Here is a 23,054-nt window from a genome sequence, read left to right on the forward strand (position 1 = left end):
ACCCTGTGAGGGAGGTGGAGCTGAAGGAGCTTTGAGAGAACTGTGACTGGCCCAAGGTCACCTAGCTGTCCAGCAGGAGGAGAAATGGGGAATCAAACCCAGTTTTCCAGATTAGGGTCCACCACTCTTAACCACTTTGCCAAGCTGGCTCACTTTTTGGAACGGTGCCATCCAACTAAGGGAGAAGATAAAAATGCTCTTTTGAGGGTCTAAAACAGGGGAGTCCAAACTGTGACTCTCCAGACATCCATGGACTACGATTCCCATGAGCCCCTGCCACTGGGCACTGTAGTCTATGGACATCTGGAGAGCAACAGTTTGGCCACTCCTGGTCTGAAATATGCAGCAAGCCTTCACCTCCACTGCTTGGCTCTGAGAAGTATAAGCATTGGTCCAGCAGTGCGTGAACAAAAAGTGGGGCAGGGAGGAAAGATGCATCGGAGCACATGTTCAATTTCTCCTTTTGCATCTGCAAGGAAAGGGAGCTGATAGCTCAGGGTAGACAGTTCTCTGATCCTGCAGATGAAAGTGGCAGTCACAAACCAAGGTTCTCTCTGAGTGGAGATCATAGGTGACCTCTCATTTCAACAGTTTGCTCATACTGGGTGTGAAGACTATGGCTGGACTCTAAGCCAGATAAATGTTTTGCCAAGTAGGAATTTCCCGAGAAGCTGGTTAAGATGTATGGAAACCAACAACAATTTTTCATCAAGGTCCCATGTAGGAAAACAACTGTTATGCAAAAACATAATAGAACAGATGATGACGAGTTCAAAACTTAGCGGATCTTTGAGTGCCTATCGTGGGGTGCAGTGAGGGCGACAGAACAGAATCATGTGTCACCATAGGAACATCTTGAGAAGGACACATTTTGCTCATAGAAGGTCCTCCAGTGGAATGAATCCTTCATGCTAGGAAACTGAGATGACATACTCAGGTTGATCGTATCCTGGATACGTGAGACTTAAGGACTGAACATCCTGGCACAGAAGTTGCCCGTGGTCTTAAGAGAGAATATCCAAGGGCATGGTCAATATCTGTGATATGAGTGGAGAAGCTTTTTGAAGCTGGGTTAACATGGCTACCATTGGTCCAAGCAGAGCCAGTTCTTGCTTGTCAGTTTTCACTTTGCAAAGCACGCATGGTATTATTGGAAGTGAAGGAACGGCATATATGACGGAACCCAAGAATACCTTCATCAATGTATTGCCTAGAGAGCCTCATCCCTTGCCCATTTTTGAGAAGAATTCTCTGCTCTGCATTCAAATCCAAACCACAAGACTGAGATATAAATCTGAGGCAACCTGGCCACAGATCACTTGGATAAGATCCTACCACTATGGTCAGCCACACTCCAGTGTAAGGAGCATAGCCTGAGCAGAAGTCAGGGCCATTCCGCACCAGGATCTATGTAGCAAATTGGTTGTGGAATGAAAAAACGCCATTTTAAATAGTGGAATTAGTCGTTATGCATACCTGCCTTTGTAGTGGAATCCAGTTGTGTTTCTATCGTTTCCCACAGGTTTCCGGTCTTGGCAAAAATCGCTAGCCAGGAAGCGTTATTGCGGAGCTTTGTCCCGCCCCTGGCCGTCAATCAGATGAGCAGCCAATGGGCGGCCATTATAATGCCGAAGAGCCCCTTTCCCTTTAAGGCAGGTTAAAAAAAAAAACATGTTGCAACGAATCTGTGTTGATTTGTTGCAACGGAGAGACAAATCTAGCTAGCAGGAGAGACCAATCTAGCTAGCAGGTGGTGTTTGAGCTGCCATTTCATCGTTGCCACGCTCCCCCCCCCCCCGAGTGAACCTCCCCCCCGCACGGGTGCGATTTTCAGCTGAAAATAAAGGGGAAAATAAAGGGAAAATAAACCAGCAAACGGGGCTGTGTGGTGTTTGGTGACTTAAAACAACTCTGGGGAGGGACTGCAGCCAGGGAAGCCTCGCTGGGTAAACGAAAGCTCGCCGGTGCGTTGATCTCTGCTCGTTCCGAGAAAAAAAAAGGCGATCACTTCGCCGGAAGATCAGAGGAGAGAGGCAGGGGGAGGGACTTTGCAGAAACCGCAACTGTGGTAATGCACAGAACTTTCCCGCTAGTGTTGCAGATTGGTTGCAAGAGTGTAGCGCTTTCCAGAGGGTGAATCCACTTTTTGGGATTTCCCTGAAAGCGCTACAACGAAGCGGATCGGTTTCAGGAGTGTGGCAGATTGTCAACGACTTTGTGCATAACAGCAAATTAGTAGCGATTTCAATTTGCAACCATTGTGCAATTTTGAACTAGTGCGGAATGGCCCTCACTCTTCCACTACTGGCAAAAGAGCAATGAAATCAGAGAAAGTTTCCTTTGGCTGGAGAAAGACTTGACACTAGAATGGCAGGAGGCAGAGGGAGTTCTCGCAGAGCTGTAGAAGAGTAGGCTGGCATTAAGTACTGTGGTGGCAGGGGCTCATGGAAATTGTAGTCCTTGGACATCTGGAGAGCCACAGTTTGGCCACCCCTGCACAAGAGGGATTATGGTACAAGACAGTGATGCCAATATGGTGGCAGAAGGAACATAACAAGAGTCCCTCGAGAAGGAAAGAAGGGTAATATCCCTCCGAATGGAGGGTTGTCCCCTTGGGGCGATCTTGTTACTGAGCTTGCTTAGTAACCCTCTCCCTTCCAGTGCCATAGTAATGACTCACACCCCAATGGCTAGCATGGTGCACATGCATTAAAAGCACATCTGAGTGGTATACAGGGTTGTCTACAATCCCACCCACCCCTGTCAAGTGATGTCCAGTTGTTCTGGTGCAACTGGAAAGAGAGCACAGTTATCAACTCAGAAGTCCAATCTGACATGAAAAACCCATGTGACATTTAGTGTAAGAAAATGTCCGAGGAATTTCTACCATGAAGAGTAGAGGAGCGAACAAAGAGGAGAAAAGGCACCGAAGAAACTAAGACGGGAGTTTTGAAGAGCAAAACTTGCTCTCTTTTTTCTTCTTCAGTTTTTAGATGGTTCAGGAGTTGATGGATTTGCAGAGCTTCTGTCCAGATTGTGATTTGAGGGCTGAGCACTTAGCAGGCGCGGGATAGAGAAGCTTAGATTTGCTGACTGGATCCAAATCCTCAGAAGCTCGTCTCTCTCTGGGATCAATAGTGGATGGCAAAAAGGGTAATGGAGCAGAGATTTCAGCTCACTCACCCGTCAAAACCATCTTGCCTGGAGGAGAGAAAAGCCCGGTGCATATCAACTGGCTCCCAGTGACTCTGTCTGAGCTGGCCTCCTTCTCTACCAGCTGCCAATATACGATTGCTTAAAAGGCATTTCAAGCGATGCTACTATTGTATTTCTCTAATTGCTACCAAGTGCCTTGTGTGCTTTTTAAAAGCAGAATGGTGGGATTGGAATTTCTGGAGCAAAATCACAAGTCACAGAAAGCTCTCAATCACTCTGGTTGAGTGATTCCTGTAAACCCCATTGGCCGTAAACACAACACATCCATATTGTGCATTTGCACAGAAGAAGGAACTATGCAGGGATGGGGGTGGGGAGGACCCAAATTCAAAAAAAGGAAAGGAAATCTTCCTAATTGCAAATTTTGCAGCGTTTTAAGAGAAACTGTTGTGGGGCAGCCAGGACTCAGTGAGGTTGAGTGCTCCTCAGAAGAGAAAGGGGCCAGCATGGCTAAGCCAGAAGCAGCAGATGATGACGAACAAGAGGGGATGCCAGCATGCCAACACAGCCCAGAGATTGTACAGAATCATCTCCCCCCCCCCAGCTCTGATCCAGCAGATGAAAGCCAGCTCCCTGTTGCCAGCCCTCTGGGATTTCCTTTACCATTAGAGAGGTAAAGGCACAAGTTTAGAACAGAGCTGCAGGATAAAAGGAGAAGTGCTTGCCTTATGGTTTGATGTCAGCTACCTGTTAAAAGTGATGATGAGTTGTTGCAGGATTGAGTCTCCACAGTTGGCATTTAACTATAACACCTCTCAAGGAAGAAGAAGAAGAAGAAGAGTTGGTTCTTATATGCCGATTTTCCCTACCCGAAGGAGGCTCAAAGCGGCTTACAGTCGCCTTCCCATTCCTCTCCCCACAACAGACACCCTGTGGGGTGGGTGAGGCTGAGAGAGCCCTGATATCACTGCCCGGTCAGAACAGTTTTATCAGTGCTGTGGCGAGCCCAAGGTCACTCAGCTGGTTGCATGTGGGGGAGCGCAGAATCGAACCCGGCATGCCAGATTAGAAGTCAGCACTCCTAACCACAACACCAAACTGGCTACCAAGGGACATTGTGGTGTGTGAATGCAATACAAGCTATACATGGAAATGCTGATACCAGCCTGCCTAGTAACCTTGACTTCTTTGACTGGACTACTGAGCTTGCCTGGCCTCTGGAAGCCCTGACCTTTGGACTGGAAACTACTTTGCTTCTCATCACCTCCTTTCACTTTGGTGGTTTGAAGGAACTGAAAAGGAAACTGCAGTCTGAAACCAGCACCTGGCCGGGCAATGACAGAAACTCTCAAAACCTTTTAAAGTGACATTACTTCTTCAGCAACTAGAAGAGCAGTTTAATGATGCTGCTCATTTAGCCTACAGGCCTTCAGCAATGCAATCCCGAAAAAAATTAAAAATAGCCAACTAGTGACTGTAATTGAGGCTCTTTGAATTTAAGTATGTGAGCAAAAAAAGAAGAAGAAGAAGAAAAAAAAAGGCTATGGCCAACGTGACTCCAAAATCTGCCTAGTCTCTTAACCTTATCTGGTGTTGACAACGTCTTGTTATTGTGGAAAGGAGGAGCAATCCACAAATCTCTAAGACTGCAAAAAGGTACCACGTTCCACTAAAGCAATGCTCCACCATTGCTATCAATCCATAAGCACAGTCACTGGAATGGAACTGAGAGGGAAGATGCTTGCCTGCTGGTCTTTTGGCTTCCTTCCCTCAAAGGAGAGATGGGATTGCCTGTTCCTTCTCAATAATTCTGCAGAGGGGGAGAGACACTTTGGCCTGGGCCTTAGAACCCATGAAGGTCGGATATTCACAGCCCACAAGATTGCTGAGTAGGAAAAAGGGTTTTCTTCCCCCTCCTAGAAAAACGAAACTTGTTCAAAAAGAAGAATCTCTGCTCATGGTGGGACACTTTTACTTCTGGTAAACATATCTGGCAGGCTTTGTTTTCAAAAACTGCAGACCTTTTCATCCGAGGCGGCAGTAGGACAAAAGAATGTGTGCCTCGGGGAGCAAAATTTCTGCCCAACCCCTTTCAGCTCACTTAAACTATCACTTGTCTGCAACTGAAAGCAGTGTTGTGTTTACTTGCTACGCCTTTCCTATGAATAAAATCACTGCATTCTCCAGTAACAAAACCAGAAAGGCTGGAATTGTGCTATTTGACAACAAAGCTGTTTCCAGGATGCCCGTTCTGCTTTTCTGCTGCACACTCAGAAAGGCATCTTAGAAATATGCCACCCAGTTGAAAATGTTACGAAGAGAGCTACGTCCACAGGCCAAGGAATGTGGCTTCAGAGTAGGCAGACCATAACAAAAACCCCTCTGCTTCATAGCAAATTCCAACATTTCAGCAGTTTTCACCGTGCAAAATCTGAATTAGTAAGAAGCATTTCTATTTCTGGGAAGCTACATTTCAGGAAACAGTTTGAAAGTACCAAATGTTGGTTAGCATATGTGTGCAATAATATATATATATATATATATATATTTCTTTCAGGGAATACCTGTGTTTGTCTGCAGTAGATCAGGGAGACATGGGCCCAGTAGGACATTAGTACCAGCAAGATTTTTGGGGGTGCAAGCTTTGTAGCAGCTTATCCCAACTTTTTTTACCATTGAGAAACCCCTGAAACATTCTTCAGGCTTTGAGGAACCCCAGAAGTGGTGCGATTGTGCAGAATACGGTTGGGAAGCTGAACTGTGGACATGCCCACCTGGGACCCCTACCCTTCCCACCCCTTCCAGGCTTATCACTGGCCATTTTGGGAGAGGGAGGCAGGTCAACATGACCCTATATGGTCATATCATCACCTGATAAATGTTCAACAAATTAAAAAAAAACATTAAACATTAATTAACTCCCACCCATTTGAGAAACCCTTCCAGGGCCATCAAGAAACCCCAGGGAGTCATGAAACCCTGGTTGAGAAAGTCTGCTTTGGAGAGTCAAAGTTCCCTGACAAAGACCGTTTACGCACTGCAGGTTTCATGCCGGGCTGCAGGCTGGAGTTTTAGTCATGGCAGGTTGCCCCACCTCTTCCTGCACCCACATGGGGGAGCGTTTGGCCTGGTGCACCTCATTCGCTCCCTATTTGTGCTCCTGCACGGGAGCTGGGGCAGTGAAGTTCCCAGTGCATAAACGGTCAAAGGGAATTTGGGAAACTTACATCCCAGACATCTTGTTGTTCTTGAAGGTGCAACTGGCCTTGAGTGTAGCTATTTTCTTTCTTCCTAATCTTTAGGGTTAGGGACTTTCCCCCTGCAGTCCTTACTCGTCATATACGATTTCCCTTGACATCGTTCAGACTTGAGATCCTTCTAAACGGCTTTGCACTCAGTGGCAGCAGATGCTGTCTTGCCAACGTGACTCAAGTGTTTCTCAAGTGGATTTAGTCTTCATTTATCACTGGCAGTCTTCAAGCAAAGGCTGGATACACACTTTTCTTGGATGCTTTGGGATGCTTTGGGCTGATCCTGCGTTGAGCAGGGGGTTGGACTAGATGGCCTGCATGGCCCCTTCCAACTCTATGATTCTATGATTCTATGATCATCTGGCATGTGTATCATGTAGAGACGAGGATTGGGTGGCAGCCAGGCAAAGGACGTTTGGAGGTGGTTTGCCTTTGCTTGCCTCCACATCCTGACCCCTGGAGTTCCTTGGAGGTCTCCCTACGAAATACTAGCCAGGGCAGACCCTGCTGAGCTTCCAAGATCTGACGGGATCAGGCTTGCCTGGGCTATCCAGGTTGCATTCAGTGGGAAACCACGGCTGATTTGGTTTCCAGCTATGTGGCTCGTGCAGCACATACATGTATTGCAAAGAAGAAGAGAAGAAGCTGGGTTTTTTATACTCCACTTTTCACTACCCGAAGGAGTCTCAAAGTGGCTGACATTTACCTTCCCTTCCTCTCCCCACAACAGACACCCTGTGAGGGAGGTGGGGCTGAGAGAGCCCTGAGAGAACTGTGACTTCCTGCATGAAGAAGACGCTTCATGCATGAAGTACGGCTGCCTGACCCACAGAGGGACACCACGAGCCGTGAACTACGGCAAGCTCCTAGAATTACATGGCACATTGGCAACTTCCAGGGACTCCCCCCCCCCCCCCCGGCCACAAACACTTACCCATCTCTCCCCAGCAGAAAGGGTTGATGCCGCCCGTTGTGCAGTTGTATATCAACATTGATTTTGGTCTGGAAGAAGAAACAAACAAACACGGAAGGAGACCGAGAGTGCTTTCAGTGCAGAACGGAAAAACAAACGTGATGCTTTGTTGACAAACGCAGCCCCAGACGTTTGTGACCAATACTTGTCTAAATGCAGATTAGAGGAACCCTTCACTTCTACATCTCCAAAGGTCGAAGGACAAGAGAAGGTAGGTTATCCATGAATGGCCTCCCCCTTGAGGACTGCCCTGGGCCGTCTCCCTGACCTCAAACACGCCCACCCCCCTCTCCGCCCAGAGTTGCTGTCTGCTGGGTTAGGAGAAGCATACAGATCGTCTGCCCAAGTGGCAGCTTTTAATAAGGGGTTGTTCTCAATTCTGCTTCTGCACTGCTTTGTGAAATTCATTTAAAGATGCTCAGTGTTTTGTGCAGTTTTCATTCTTTTTAATGCAGCGTTTTAATAGTGAATTACTTTTAATGACCGTTGTGCCATTTTACATGTTTTACCATGTAAGATCCTGGTACCATGTAAGATCATGTACCTACCATGTAAGATCCTACCATGTAAGATCAATAGCCAGGCTAGCTCCAGGTCATCAGGTCTCAGAAGCTAAGCAGGGCTGGCTCTAGCTAATATTTGGATGGGAGACCACTAAGGAGTACCAGGGTCATGATGTAGGGACAGGCAACGCCTCACCATAACTGAACATCTGTTGCCTTGGAAATAAGAGCTGTTTTTTTTTAATACTCCCCTTTTCACTACGCAAAGGAGTCCCAAAGCAGCTTACAAGCACCTTCCCCTATCTCTCCCCCCTGTGAGACAGGTGAAGCTGAGAGAGCTCTGAGAGAACCATGACTGGCCCAAGGTCACCCAACTGGCTGCATGTGGAGGAGGAGTGGGGAATCAAATGCACTTCTCCAGATTAGACACTGCCGGCCCATTGGCTTTATTATGCAGATGCCATAAGTCATTGGTGACTTGACGGTACTTTCCAACACCTGTATGTAAGCTGTAGGAGGCAGGTTCTCTGGGAAGGAGGCATGGCTGTTTTCTAATCGAACACACAAACAACAGTCCCTTCTATGTAGCCACTGATGCCATTGTGTGGACCCCTGCTATGTTTTTTGCCCCCTTTGAAGCAGGAGGAGATCCATTCGGAACAGAAACTCAAGCAGAGACCCAGGGGGCTGGGATTCAATGACAATATACTTGAAACTCTAGGGGGGGGGGAATCTTTTTTGGGATTCAAAAAAAGAGAAGCTATTCCTGGGAAATCTTGTTCCAGAGAGGCCTTTCCTTCTAGTTGTGGCGGCAACCTTTGAAAGGAATGCTTGCACCGAGGAAAAACTTCACATGCACCCAGAGGCAAGAAGACCGTTCGTACCTGTTAACTCCGGTGTACCACCCGGCAGTAAGGATGAGGTTAATAGCCACGTCGACTGGAATGATATCAGCGACTGCCTCGATGTTGCATTTGACAGTCCGTATAATGCCCTTTCCAGCCTGCAAGGTGGAGGAAAGGCGACTTTCAGTGCTTTCAGGGGCAGACCCCGTCGGTCCAAGGACAATGTTGAGTCATGACTGAGTGCAAAAACCAGGAACTGGTCAAGACCTGACAGCTATTTCGTGGCTGGTTTAAAACGGCCATATGTGGGTGTTCAAAAAGGGCCTGGAGTTGCCTGGTGAAGCTTCTTATCGGTCCCCTATCACTACTTTGGCCTTCTGCCTCCACTGAGGCCATTGTTATTCTTTTTCGGTCCATACCCCACCCCTCCCGGCAATGCTGGCTCGCCAGGGCTCCCAACATCTGAGCCTTAGTCACTTGATACTAGACAAGCTCAAGTCAGATTTTATTGCATGGAGCCATAGGCCACTACAATGTAAAAAGATTGAAAAGGATTGAAAACATTTCAGATCAGTAACAAAATAGTAAATAAGAGAATGTGCAATCGCAGGCAATAATTACTAATCACCATAAGAACATTTCTAGATTACATACATCCACCTATCCTACAACGATTCTAGGTATTTGCTCTCTGCAGGACCACTTTGGCCCAGAACTTGAAAAGGTTGCCTTGAGAGCCACCATGGTACAATAGATAAGAGCACCAGCCTTTAAACTGGAAAACTGGGTCTGATTCCCCACTCCTCCTCCACAAGCCTGCTGGGTGACCTTGGACCAGTCACAGTTCTCTCAGAGCTCTTTCAGCCCTACCTGGTTCACAAGGTGTCTGTTGTGGGAGGAGGAAGGGAACCAGAATGTAAGTTGTTTAGAGAGCCCTTATAAGAAGAGGAGTTGGTTCTTATATGCCCCTTTTCTCTACCCAAAAGAGGCTCAAAGCAGCTTACAGTCGCCTTCCCTTTCCTCTCCCCACAACAGACACCCTGGGAGATGGGTGAGGCTGAGAGAGCCCTGATATGACTGCTTGGTCAGATCAATGCTGTGGCGAGCCCAAGGTCACCAGCTGGCTGCATGTAGAGGAATGGGGAATCAAACTCGGCTTGCCAGATTAGAAGTTGGCACTCCTAGCCACTACTTATGAGTCAGAGTTTTCTTTCTAATGTATTATCCATTAAAACTTGGGAGTAATAGGGAAAACAGAGCACCAGTGGAGATTCATATGGCAGCTCTCTAGATGTCTACTAGCTTCTTCTGTGAGGACCACTGAGTACATGAACACATGAACTTGCCTGAATCAGACCATTGGTCCATCAAGGTCTACTCAGTCTGACAGCAGCTCAACAATGTCTTAGGTAGATGGTTTTTACCACACCTAATGCCTGGGCATTTGAACTGGAGATGCGAAGGATTGAACTTGGGACCTTCTGCATGACAAGCAGAGTTTCTGTTAAAGAGTCCCTGGGGACAGGACTGTAGCAGAGGAGCATAACAGGAAGTGGGAAGGAAGTCAAGCTCATTCAGCACTGGGCCAAAGCATGGCTGCTGGGTGAACAGTGGTGCATGATGCACAGCCTCCGTGTGCCTGCATCCTGCTGAGGAAGCAACCAGAGATGTGTTGTGGGTCTGGCCATCCAACTGTCTCTATACATACCGCAATAAGAAAACCACTGGTCCCATTGAAGTTGTCAATCCAGCCCTGGGCAGGGGAGAGAAAAAGGAAAACACAGTTGTTGTTTTTCATTGGTTTGAGATGGTACGCACCTTCATTTCACCCACCAGTTGGGAAAGCCATGCTTAGATCTGTAAACAGAATAGGCTGGAATGTGAAGTTCAGAATGTACTTTGGGAAAGCCCCCCTGCATGGTGGGGAGAAAAGAATTTAATGGCTCATCTTTGTCAGATCTGAACACTGTTGCTGGAGATACAGTTTGCTCCCTTACTTAAGGCAACCAGGCAGGATATTACATACCGGCTGGACTTCAGATTTTCCTGGCTTGAGTATTTGGATTTCATTAAAACAGTAATTTCACCTACGGTTCTATTTCATTTCAAGCGCTCCCTCTGTGTACACTTTTGTAGCTAAGGATAAAAAGTGGCTGGCCTCCTTTTATAATGACTTACGGGCAGGAGGGGGGGGGGGAAATCAGGGACAAAAGCAGAGGTTTACCAATATACATTTTAGGGGGAGGAAGAAGGAGGCCCAATCTTTGAGTCTGCTACTATGAGCTTCAGTTGAAGGATCTGATAGCCCGAGTCCATCTCTTGAGCACAAACAATACTAACTTCCCTCTTGTGTTCCTTTGGCTGGATGCCGATTACACAAGGGGGTGGTGGACAGCAATTTGGCTGGATCACTATTCTAAAGAAGTGGAATGAAATAAACAAAAGAAATAAACAAATGAAATAAATACGATCCCCCCCCCCCCAAGTAATATTTAATCTGTGCTAACTGAATTCTGGGAGCCCTGAACCGCCAAGAGCTTCCATTCCCGGTAGACAGCGCTGCGTTGTGGCTAAGAGCCAGAGAATCTGATTTGGAACCCTCCGGGTTAAAATCTTGGCTACCAAATTCTGTTGTTGTTATTATTAATTCAATTTATTACCCGCCACTCCCTCCTGGCTCGTGGCGGGTGACATACACATACATAAAACCCCATAAAAACCCCTGTTAAAAACTAGATATAAAATCACAGTCGTAATCCAGAAAAAAAAAAAAGTAATCTTAATAGCCCAAGGACCAGCTTATAACGGAGTGAGAGGGAGGAGGGTGCAGATGTCAGATTGCACAACCATCACAGAGTGCCTGGAAGGGGGGCCAAATAGATCTTCCTGGGCCGTACCGGCCTCAACCATAGACCTTTCTTGCCCTGCAGCCCTGCCCCCTCCAATATGGGGACAGTGATATGGATCAATTGTTTAAAAATGTATTCTCTGCTCCAAAGGATGTTTAGGCTGTATATGTGTTTGGGGGAACTTGTCCAGCTTATTAATTAATTCTGGGGAATGGGGAATGGAAATGTATTTTGTACCCTTTTTGTAAATTTTATGCTGTTAATGTTTAATATTGTTATGGCCTAGGGCCATGCACAATCAAGTCAACTCGCTATAAGTGGTTGAACATCTCACTCTTAAGCAGATCCTGAAAATTTCACTTATTTGCAACTTGTATAAAAGAACAATGAATGAACTCTTGTGCTTTGCTGGAGACTCAGCTATTAACCGCCAAGTTCTGGTAAAGAAAAAGCATACCCCCTGTGGAGGAGTCTCCTGCCTGGTAGCATTTCAAAGCCTAATATGCAAAGTAGCCCCCCAGATCCAGGCAGATATTTGCGGGATCAATGAATTCACCCCCAGACGAGACCAACCACAAAACTCCCAAGAAGCCATGGATCCGGCTAGCTTCAAGATGCACCGAGCTGTACATTTCCTTCTGCCTTTCTGAAATGATGGTTTTTTCCTGCCAGCAGCAAAAATGACAGCTGCGGATGGATTGTGTAGGGTGCCTGGCAGAAACGGGAGAGCAGCCATGCCTACCGGAAACGGCTCCTGCCAGCTCGCTCCCACGATGGACGGTCGGATGATGGCGACGTTTAAATTGCCCCTCTCTTGCTGAACCAGGTATTCGGTCAAGGCTTTGGTGAATGTGTAAGTGTTGGGCCAATCCCCAATCAGCTTGGGGGTAATCTCTTGGATGAGGGACTCGTCCATCCACCTAATGGGATTCGAAAGCAATATTCTCCCGTGAAAACAGGTCAGTGGAAAAGGGGGAAGGAAGAAGCGTACAGGCGTCACAGTCAAAACGAGTAACATTTCAGCACATTCCCTTTTAGAAACCTTTGCTTGCGCGCACTTCAGTTTGCATTAGCATGATAAGGCGTCTGCCACATTTCTGCCCCTGTGGCCATAAAAAGTGACTCACAATTTTCTTTAAAAAAAAGTTAAACATAATCCAATCAACAAAACACCACATTAGTTCATTAGTCAGAGCGCCGCTGTTGACCACAATGTGGCTTGGTGTGAACTACCAAACCAGATGTGGGCAAAAAGGTCGACTAACATGGGATTGAGCAAATGGAACAGATCTCACCTGGCACCTAAAAGATGATGAGGATGGAATCTGGTGAATATTCCATAGGGGAGAGTTCTGAAAATGGAGGGGCAGAGGTGGAGGTGGGCTTCTCTCCAGCCATCACCCACCTAACTCCTAAAAGCAGGGACGTCCAGATACAGGCCTCTGAGGACAATCTCAACAGACAGGCAGGCTTCAAGGGGAGACGACTGTCCTTCAGTTACCCAAATTCCAAACCATTCTGGAATCAGCAGGAACACCAAATTCCTTCTGTACATAGACTAAGGTTCCTACGAGCAGACTGTCAATTCCAGGAAAAGAAGATCAGATCCCCATGGCAGCTGGATACAAAAGGAGGACAAATCGGGGCTTGATAAGTCTTTAATCATTGTTCTGCAGAGAGGATCTGCAGGGATGTAGCTTCTTTCCTGCTTGTGTGACAACACTGCAGCTACAACAGCAATTTGTGATGCAAGAGATTTGTCCCCACATCTTCTGAATGCAACCCCTCCCGCCCCAGGCCTATGAAAGCAGACAGAGAAATTAAGAAGGTAAAGCTCTCATCAGTTTACCACGCAGCCTGAAAAAATGCTTCACTTGTTGATCATCTTTGTCAGGGTTAGTCAACCTGTGGTCCTCCAGATATTCATGGACTACAATACCCATGAACCCTTGCCAGCAAATGCTGGCAGGGGCTCATGGGAATTGTAGTCTATGAACATCTGGAGGACCACAGGTTGACTACCCCTCATCTTTGTGATAATCTGCAGTTAAGCAAATGGCAGAAAGAAAGAAAGAAAGAAAGAAAGAAAGAAAGAAAGAAAGAAAGAAAGAAAGAAAGAAAGAAAGAAAGAAAGAAAGAAAGAAAGAAAGAAAGAAAGAAGGTAGGAGCTGCTGTTCAGTTAGGAACTTGCAGCCTCTTCTACCACCAAATCTAAGTCACAAGACTTCTATGCTATTTATTCCACGATGCTATTTATTTCACTGGCATTTGCAATGGAAACATTAACATGTGTTTGCAGTTACTGTACAGTTAGAACTCCTTAAAATCCTGCCCCCCCCTCTCCCTTTCCGTGATGTCCCTTCTCTCTTCGATGGTTAATCTTAATCCCTTCAAATCTAAAGTCAAACATCCAGGTGCCTCCAGATGAGCTGAGGAAACAGGTAATCTTCTGGATCTGACAAGGCTTGACTTAATCTCACTGTTGAAGGCAATGGCCTTTGGAGGGCACGCTGAGGTAAAAAAGAGCAGCTCAGGGCATCGAGAACATCTGGTGGAGGATTCAGCATGCTCTCAACCGGGGTGCTGAAGGGAATATTCAGGGGTGACAGTTCAGTTCGGCGTGGGAGATATGCTCCTCATGGATAAAACATTCCCGAAGCAGTTCTGTTTCTCAGGTCTGGACCACCTGCTGGGGCAGTAAATGTGTGGTCCCGGTTCCAAATTGAGCGAATAATAGGGCAAGGCAGAGGAGAAGCAGTAGACAGCTTAGCTATCAGCAGCCAGTTTGGGGATTTTGTCTTTTTTGCTTAGTCAACTGTTACCAGGGTTTCCCACTAAATTATCACCAAGACAAGATGGGAATGAGACAGGAAGAGCTAAGAAAGGACTATGTGACTGGCCAAATCCATGTGGTTGTGACATCAGAAGTGGGGGAGTACGAAGGAGATCTTGGTATCCTTCTTCCAGACATCCCATTTACCTCATTAACAGAAGGAAAGATTCTTCCATATGTGGAGGAGGAACACAATTGGAAGATCATATGTAAGACACTGAGTCCAGTAGCACCTTTAAGACCAACAAAGATTTATTCAAGGCATGAGCTTTCAAATGCAAGCACTCTTCCTCAGGGAGACTATGAACTCCCTTCATGACAGTGGGAATATATAGCAAAAATTAATTCTGTTAGATTAGTAAACTGTGTCACACATCCAAGTACAACCATATGATAATTCTTTGCCAAAACAGTCAATCAGTCCCTTGGAATTCAGTTGTAGTTCATAAAAACATAGGAGAAATGAAACTATGTCAGTGATCAGAGGCTGTTTCTTTTAGGGAATGTGTCTATTTCAGCACAGAAGGACCACTTTAGCTTTTTAAGAGATGACAGACTGCTGGTGGCCAGATATACTGCTATGAATTGATTAATGGATTTTGTAGAATAAAAAAAATGTTATTGAGTAAATTGACAACATAGAAGAGTCTGCAGGTTTAAAAAAAATAAATCTGGAGTAAAAACACATTCTTAGGGAATTGGCAACAATTAATCTTGATGCCATAGTAGCTAATCTCCAGGTAGGGCCTAGAATTTTCTCCGCATTACAACAAATCTTCACTACATGTGGCATTGCCCTCGATACTGGGAACCCCAATATAAATTTTTGGCAGCCATTTTTGCCAATCTGACCACACACACAGCTGAGGAGAAAATAATGCTTCTTCCTGGGGATGTAGAACTCTACATTACACACATGGCAGCCCTACTAGAGCTGCCAATTCCATCTCAGGAAATCTCTAGGTATGTGGGGGCAGTGCTTAGGGAGGGGAGAATGTGGGAATATATTTCACCTAAAATCTACAGTATACCATACAGTCTGTCCTTTGAGGCCTCCATTTTCTCCAGAGGAACTAATCTCTGTCTCAATTGTAATAGTGGTAAATGTTGGCCAAAGTTGGTCTAAATAAAACATAAACTACAGGAAACCTCCCCCCCTAAAATCAAGGTAAGATGCCATACAATAAAAGCAGATTACAAGACTGTGGGTTTTAAATTTCACATACCACTTCCGCACATATTTTCGTGGCAACTGGAGCCTTGTGTTGACCTAAAACTTTTGTAACTCTAAACTTGTTTGCAGTTCTCTCACAAAGAGACAGCATGTGCAGTCCCCTTGGCGTACCGAGAGGCAGCTGCCCTGGCTGTGGGGAGGGGTGATGGGTTTACCACCAGTTTCCTGATTAATTATTAATGGGGGTTCTAACGGGGATTGTTGCTTTTCTTTGGGGTTTTATTATGTAACCAGCCACGAGATGGCTTGCTATAAATGGCGGGAAACAAATCTAACGAACGAACGCAAAAAACAAAAACAAAAATGAAGGCAAGAATGTTTCCGCCACTTACTCCACAAGGTCGTAAAGTTTCTTGGGCTCCACCGGAGGCGGGTAGATGACTTCTTCTATGTGCCTCCGGTTGCAGTTCGCGTAGGCAGTTGAAACGTGAATGAAGGCCTCCAAATTCTGCATCTGGCGGGCCAGCATCAGGAGCCGCTGTGTGCCCATGACGTTCAAGAGAAGGGCGTGCCTGGGCAAGAAGACGTGAGACCGTGGGAAGAAGGTCGAGCGGCACAAGCGGACCGTGTCACCCGCAATCCACCACTCTCATCTCTACCAAGGGTGGCCGGACACCCTTGCGACAGTCAAGGGATGGTGTCTAGAGGAACCCCCCCCCCCAATAACTTGTGCATCTGGACCTTGTCCAAAGCGGATGGGGAATGTGCCCATTAGATGGGAGGAAATGCTTCTCTGGATGGCAGAAATGCACACCTGCCTGCTTTGGATCAGAACTGGAAGCATGGGAAAACTTCTCTCACCACTGAGAGAGGGACCATCATGTAGTCGTAGAGCACAGGCCCTCTGCTTGATGATAGTTCTAATTTTCCAATTAAAAGGAGGGAGCCAATTGGACATAGGATACCAGATGAAGTCTGACTAGCATGGCATAGGGTGGAACTCGGACTCAGAATCACACAGAGCTGGAAGAGACCATAAAGGGCCATCCAGTCCAACCCCTACCTTATCAGGGACTTAAACAAAAATACAGGTGCTCATCCAATCTCCACAAAAACATCCAATGAAGGAGATTCCACCACCCTCTGAGTCAGCATATTCCATCTACAAACATCCCCCCACCTTCAGAAAATGTTTTCTAATATTTAAGTGGAACCGCCTCTCCCATAGTTTGAACCCATCCCTCCTAGCCCTTGTCTCTAAAGCTGCAGTAAACAGGCTGTACCCCTCTTCAACATGTCTACATAATTAAACAGAGCTATGCTATCACCCCTTGCCCTCATCATTTCCTCCAAGATACACATACCCGACTCTCTCAACCTCTCCTCATAAGGCCCGGATTCCAACCCTTCAGCCATCCTAGTCGCCCTTCTCTGAACGCGTTCCAAATTGTCAATTTTCTTCTTGAACTGCAGCACCCAGAACTGGACACAATATTCCACATGCAATCTAACCGGTGTGTAACAGAGTGGTCATTTCCCTTGCTTTAGATCCTATGCTCCTAGCAAGGCAGCTGAAAATCATGTTAGGCTTCTTAGCTGCCACATTGCACTGTTGGCTTATATTGATACTAGTAATCAAGCCCGCTGTAATCAAAATACAGCAGGCGCTAGGCAAGGGAGCCCCCGCCAGCCTCGCTGCGCACGGCTGCCGGGGGCTCCCTAGCCGGCGGCCTGACTCAGGCTGCTGGCAAGGAAGCAACTGCGCCAGGGCGGGAATCGGCCAATCGGCAGGCACTTTGTGCCTGCCAATTGGCCCCTCCGATGGTCTGTCCAGAGGAAGGGGCCAATCGGCACCCTTCCTCATCCCGGACAGAGCCCGCCTTAACTCCTCCCCCTAAGCCCTTACGGCTTTATTTAGTCCACGGTGCCTGCGGCACCGCGGGCGGGGTTAGGATATTTATATTGATTATATTGATATATTTATATTAAGTATCAAGCCATGTATCCCCCATCTTATATTTATGCATCAGATTATTAGTGCCCAAGTATAATACTTTACACTTCTTCCTATTAAAATTCATATTCCAGTCTATCCAGATCTCTGAATAGTACTCCTTTCCTTTGGGGTATTAGCCACCCCACGCAACTTAGTGTCAAAAAATGTGATCTTTTTTGCCTTGTGGATCCTTTTATTTGTATTGTCTTTGCCATCAAGTTGCAGCTGACTTTCAGCTACCCCACTGGGTTTTCAAGGCAAGAAATATTCAGAGGTGGTTTGCCATTGCTTGCCTCCCTGTAGGCATTTCTGGGTGGTCTACCATCCAAATAAGGTCCAGGGATGACCCTGCTTGGCTTCTGATATATGACTCACCTGGGCTATCCAGGTCATGGCAAAATTAGATACAACACTTGTGAATGCAGCCTGAAATCACATTCACCATTTTTTACAGATGCATTAGTTTGCTGATTCATGTTTAGTTTGTAATCAACCACAATCCTGAGACCCTTTGCATATACCTTACTGTCATGGGAGGTGTCCACGCATCCTATACACCGTGTGCATTTGATTTGTTGCCTCTCGATGCAGAATTTTGTGCTTGTCATTGCTTCCATTTCTTAACTTTAGCCCAGATTTCCAACCAATCAAGTTTGCATTTTATTTCTGTCTTTTAAGGTGTTAGCTTTTCTGACCCAGTTCCTACAAGCCTGTAGGCATTCCTACTGTCCTATCCTGCCTTCCGTTAAAATTTCAGCTCATTGCTTAGGCTTTTATCCATTTATATTGGATTATTTAGAATATATTTCCTATTTGTCATTGCTAGGGTTAGCAAATGTGTCTTTAGTAACTCCTTTTTAAAGGAATCTCACCCTTTTGAATTCCTTTGTCTGATAGATTATCTCGTCATGGAATGCTCCCTAGCATTTCATTACATTTATTAAAACCAGGTGTTCTAATAGTACTTCTTTGCCTGTACTCATAAATAGCTTTCCACTTGCCCCCCCAAAGTTCCTACTGGTTTCATTTTATGGACCAAGATTCCCGTATTGTTTAGGATCAGGTCACGGACAACCAATCTCCTTATTCCTTCCTCCACTTTTGGAAAGAGGGGATTGTCATCAAGTCCAGTGGACTTTGTCTTAAACAAAAATCAAGGAAGATCAATCTGTTAGCATTAATTCTTGCCATGTTCTTCCCTTGCAGAATGTTCCATAGATTAATCTTTTGACTGTTGTGTCCCACCGTGGGTAGTTTTGAGAAAGGTGGCATACATTATTTTAAATGCCATTACAAAAATACAGATTACTTGCTCATGGTTTTCTTTCCTAAGTACCATTATGCTTAGGGCCTATTAAGATGCTAATCCCATAGACTCTACTTCAGGATCAACCTGTTTAACAGGAGCGGCAAAGGACCCAAAGGGCAAAGGAAGCAGGACCTACTTTAAGGGCTCATCAAAGCGGACGGTTGCAGCACAGTGGAAGATGATGTTGACTTCAGCCAACAGCTCCTGAGTGTCTTCGGGACTGATGGCCATGTTTGGCTGGGTGAGCTCGCTATTGACTGCTTTGATCTTCTCGTGGAAGTTGGGCCACCCTTCTCGAACTCTGTCAAAGACCTGGAGACACAAATCTCAAAGGTTGAGTGAACAAGAAGGAGACCAGGTACAATTCTCACCTGACGCAGCATGAAATAATTTCATTTTGACCCACATTGATTACGGTTCCTGATGAAATCCTCCAGTGCCGAATGTCTCCTCGGATTTTAAGGTTCCAGATTACCTGAAGTATTTGCTGGAACTCATAGTATTGTAGTGTGTGTGTGTGTGTGGGGGGGGGGGGAATAGTTAGAATACACCCACATACAAAGAAGTAAAAATAGCAAACATTGGTATGCAATGAAAAAACATGGCTTTTATGACACAAGACTGTTCTTTTTCAAAATAAAAAAGTTTCCTTGAACTTAACCCACTGTGTGCGGCAAAAACAGAGTTGTGTTTTTTTGGTTAGTTTTGAAGTTGTTTCTTTTATTGCATGTTTGTGTGTGTGTGTGTGTGTGTGGGGGGGGTATTTAAAGAAGTGTACAGTTGCTCCCAGCATGCACTCTCCTGAAAAGAGCAGTTTCATGGCTTGGGTGTGGCTGACGACAACTTCAGTCCCATCTGTAGCTAGGCTTGCCGGGATTTCCTGCCATCCACTTGCTGTCTTAACTGCTGCTTGGCAGGGCAATGGGGGAGGAAATGGGAGGAAGGCAAGAGTTTGCACACCATCACTGCTGGTGAAAACCAGGAAGTGACATCATTACTCTGTGACCTTCTAGGATCCCCACCCCAAAAGAGTTGGAAATCCTAGAGCATCATACCAACATGGTGACATCACTTCCAAGTGTTTCCCCCTGAAAACAACATTCCCGTAACATTCCCCCTCCTTACCACCTTTCTCTCCCACCGGTTGTGAGTCAGCAACTGGCCACTGTAACTGCAGCACATCATGCCTTTTGTGACTTCCATGGCTGCACAAGCCACATTCTTTCAATGACATTGCACAATTCCGCCACAGAGCCATACGGTGTTTGCTTCTGATATGAGACTGCCTAGAAAGAGGGTTCCGCAGCTGGCACAGAAGCAGGGCAGCAGGGGTTTTGACTTGCCTAAGCTCAACATACCAAAGCTGAAAGATCAACACAAACTGGCAACTGGTTTCCAGGAACGCTTCAAGTGCCGGGCATTACCATGAAAGCCTTTATTGCCTGAGACTAGACCATTTGGAGCAGGGGTGACCAAACTGTGGCTCTCCAGATGTCCGTGGACTACAATTCCCATGAGCCCCTGCCGGCAGGGGCTCATGGGAATTGTAGTCCACGGACATCTGGAGAGCCACAGTTTGGCCACCACTGATTTAGAGAATCCCTGGGTGAGCGGCCCCGCAGTTACAGCCAGAGGTGATGGCTGGCCACTGGAAGATAGTCTTTTCTGTAGTGGCCTAACCCTATCCTAATATCAATTAAACACACTCATCATCTAATCATGAGTTGACTTTGGGAGTGGGCAGTAATCTGAATATCTATTCCATTGATGCTAGCCTTCCCCAAATGCTCCTGTAAGAATCATCTTCAGATGGAAAGTCAAGGGTAAGAAGGAAACATGGGGGGGAAAATAATGCTTACACAGGGACTCCCCTTCCCCATTCAGTCCTGTTGCTCTAATTTTTCCGTATCAATGTTTCCTAATTCTTAAAAGCTAAAGGAACTGGCAAGCGGATACACTTAAGATTTATTGCAGCTGCAAAAATAGTTCAGAAGGGGTTGGCATGATCTCTTTCATCTATTCCTGGCTGAAAGGGCTTATCAAATATATCCCAGTTGTGCTTACAGCTGATAAATCTGTCCGCCCAGGATGGTCTGCAAGATCTTAGCAAATACCCAAAAGTGGCTTTTAAAACTGCTGTCTCAGCAACTTCCTCCCATTTTTTTTGCAGCAGCAGCTTCAGCCACAGCACAAGAAAATCTGTCCCCAATTACGTTTCTGAAAAGTTCATCCCATAAAAAATATTTGCCATTTTGTCTGTCCTAATTCCATGCGCAGGATCCCTGAACTATGCAAAGCATATAGAAGCAAGGAGGCCAAGCTCCCCTTTGCTTGAACAAGTAATTAGGCTACCAACACTGCAAGCATCAACAGTGAAAGTTCGGGGGGGGGGAGGGGAGAAGTTATTTTTTCCTCCCAGGAGCTCTAAATTGGCTGGTGTTTTTCATTGCAGAGGTGCATTCTCCCAATCCTGTTTAGAAATTCTAGCACAAAGGCTAGGATTGTAAAACTTACTATAATAATGGTAGCAACAACAACAATTTTACCCTTGCAGCCCACCCTGTCTCACTGTTCAGTAACAACAAAATCGATCATTTATTGCTATTTATAGTTTGGAGCAATATACTTCCATGCATCGTTGCTACCTTAATCGGCATGCCAAATTCTAGACTTGGCGGGTGTCAGCTTCCCCCCTCACACACACATTTGTAATCTGCTTTTTGTAAATGTCACATCAACTCAAGGGGTATGTATGAAATGCCTGGTTCCACTGACTGCTTGACCCATGACTCAAGCCAGGACTCATGACTCAGATGGCACACCACTTAAAAATAAACAGCTTAATTTCAGTCATCCATAATCATACCCTTACGGGAATGCCTAGCGGAAGAATTCAAGGCTTCGAGGTCTAAATCTCAGGCTAAATCAGATGTAGAAGGCCATTTCTGGGACCAGGATGCTTTTATCAGGATCTACTTTAAAGGGAACAAGATAAATCTGGGTATTGTGCCCATGGAGGTCTCATATCCGGCCTATTCTCCACCAGCTGCAATGGTTACCAGTTGAATTCCGGATCAGACTAAAGGTTCTGGTTATTACCTTCAAGGCCATACGCGGTCAGGGCCCAGTGTACCTGAGGGACCGCCTCCCCGCCTATGCCCCCAAAAGAGCTCTGCGCTCTACTACCACCAACCAGCTAAGGATTCCTGGCCCTAAAGAAGTCCGTCTGGTCTCGACCAGGGCCAGAGCATTCTCTGTTCTGGCCCCTACCTGGTGGAACGAGCTCCCAGAAGAGATCAGGGCCCTGACGGAGCTTAAACAGTTCCGCAGGGCCTGCAAAAAGGAGCTCCTCCACCAGGCATTTGGCTGAAACCAGACGTAATCAACAGCGACCAAGGGCCCCTGCTCCCCCCCCACCCCCCCTCAGAATTCAATAAATAAACCACCCCCCTCAGAATCCCAGCAATAAGCCCTGGACCTGTTTGTAGTACTATATTGTTATACCGTTATATTGTGCTGTTATTTTGGTTACAATTATTAGTTATCAGTTATACATGTTACAGACTGTTTTATGTATTGTTCTCTGTTATGATATAAACCGCCCTGAGCCTCCGGGGAGGGCGGTATATAAGTATGATAAATAAATAAATAAATAAATAAATAAATAAATAAATAAATAAATAAATAAATAAATAAATAAATTATCCCTACATTTTCTGGTGGCATCATTTATTTATTTATTTTTATTCATTTATTATTTAAATTTGTATACCGCCGTTCCCAATTGGGCTCACAGTGGTTTACTGTGAGCCCAATAAAAACACAATAAAACCCATAGATACCCATAATTACAATTACTAAAGGTAACAAGACGGCAAGTGAAAAAATTAATGAAGCTCACCCCCCTCGTGCAGATCAGCCTTTCTCAACTTTTTTAGTATTGAGAAACCAGTGAAAAATTCTTTGGGCTTCAAAATATCCCAGAAGTGGTGCGATTCTGCAGAATATGGTTGGGAAGCAGAGCTGTAGACATGTCCTCCTGGGGCCCCTCCCTCCCCATCCCCTCCAGGCCCATCACTGGCCATTTTGGGAGTGTGGGCAAGTCAACGTTACCATATATGGTCATATCACCTGACATCTCAAAATCTCTCTAAATCAGGGGTAG

The 23,054-nt window shown here is 45.9% G+C and overlaps 1 protein-coding gene across 4 annotated transcripts in view; it reads right to left on the minus strand.

Annotated features, from left to right (window-relative positions):
- Positions 1-23,054, minus strand: part of FAR2 (fatty acyl-CoA reductase 2) — a 106,585-nt gene that overhangs the window by 11,393 nt on the left and 72,138 nt on the right. For all 4 annotated transcript variants that reach the window (XM_077310686.1, XM_077310685.1, XM_077310688.1 and 1 more), the window contains exons 3-8: positions 19,026-19,201; positions 15,977-16,156; positions 12,320-12,497; positions 10,437-10,481; positions 8,768-8,886; positions 7,342-7,409 (exon numbers count right to left, since the gene is read on the minus strand). In XM_077310686.1, the coding sequence (XP_077166801.1) occupies positions 7,342-7,409; positions 8,768-8,886; positions 10,437-10,481; positions 12,320-12,497; positions 15,977-16,156; positions 19,026-19,201 (766 nt within the window). The remainder of the gene's footprint in view (positions 1-7,341; positions 7,410-8,767; positions 8,887-10,436; positions 10,482-12,319; positions 12,498-15,976; positions 16,157-19,025; positions 19,202-23,054) is intronic.

Source organism: Paroedura picta, chromosome 14 (assembly GCF_049243985.1).
Source record: "Paroedura picta isolate Pp20150507F chromosome 14, Ppicta_v3.0, whole genome shotgun sequence".
Classification (NCBI taxonomy): Eukaryota; Metazoa; Chordata; class Lepidosauria; order Squamata; family Gekkonidae; genus Paroedura; species Paroedura picta.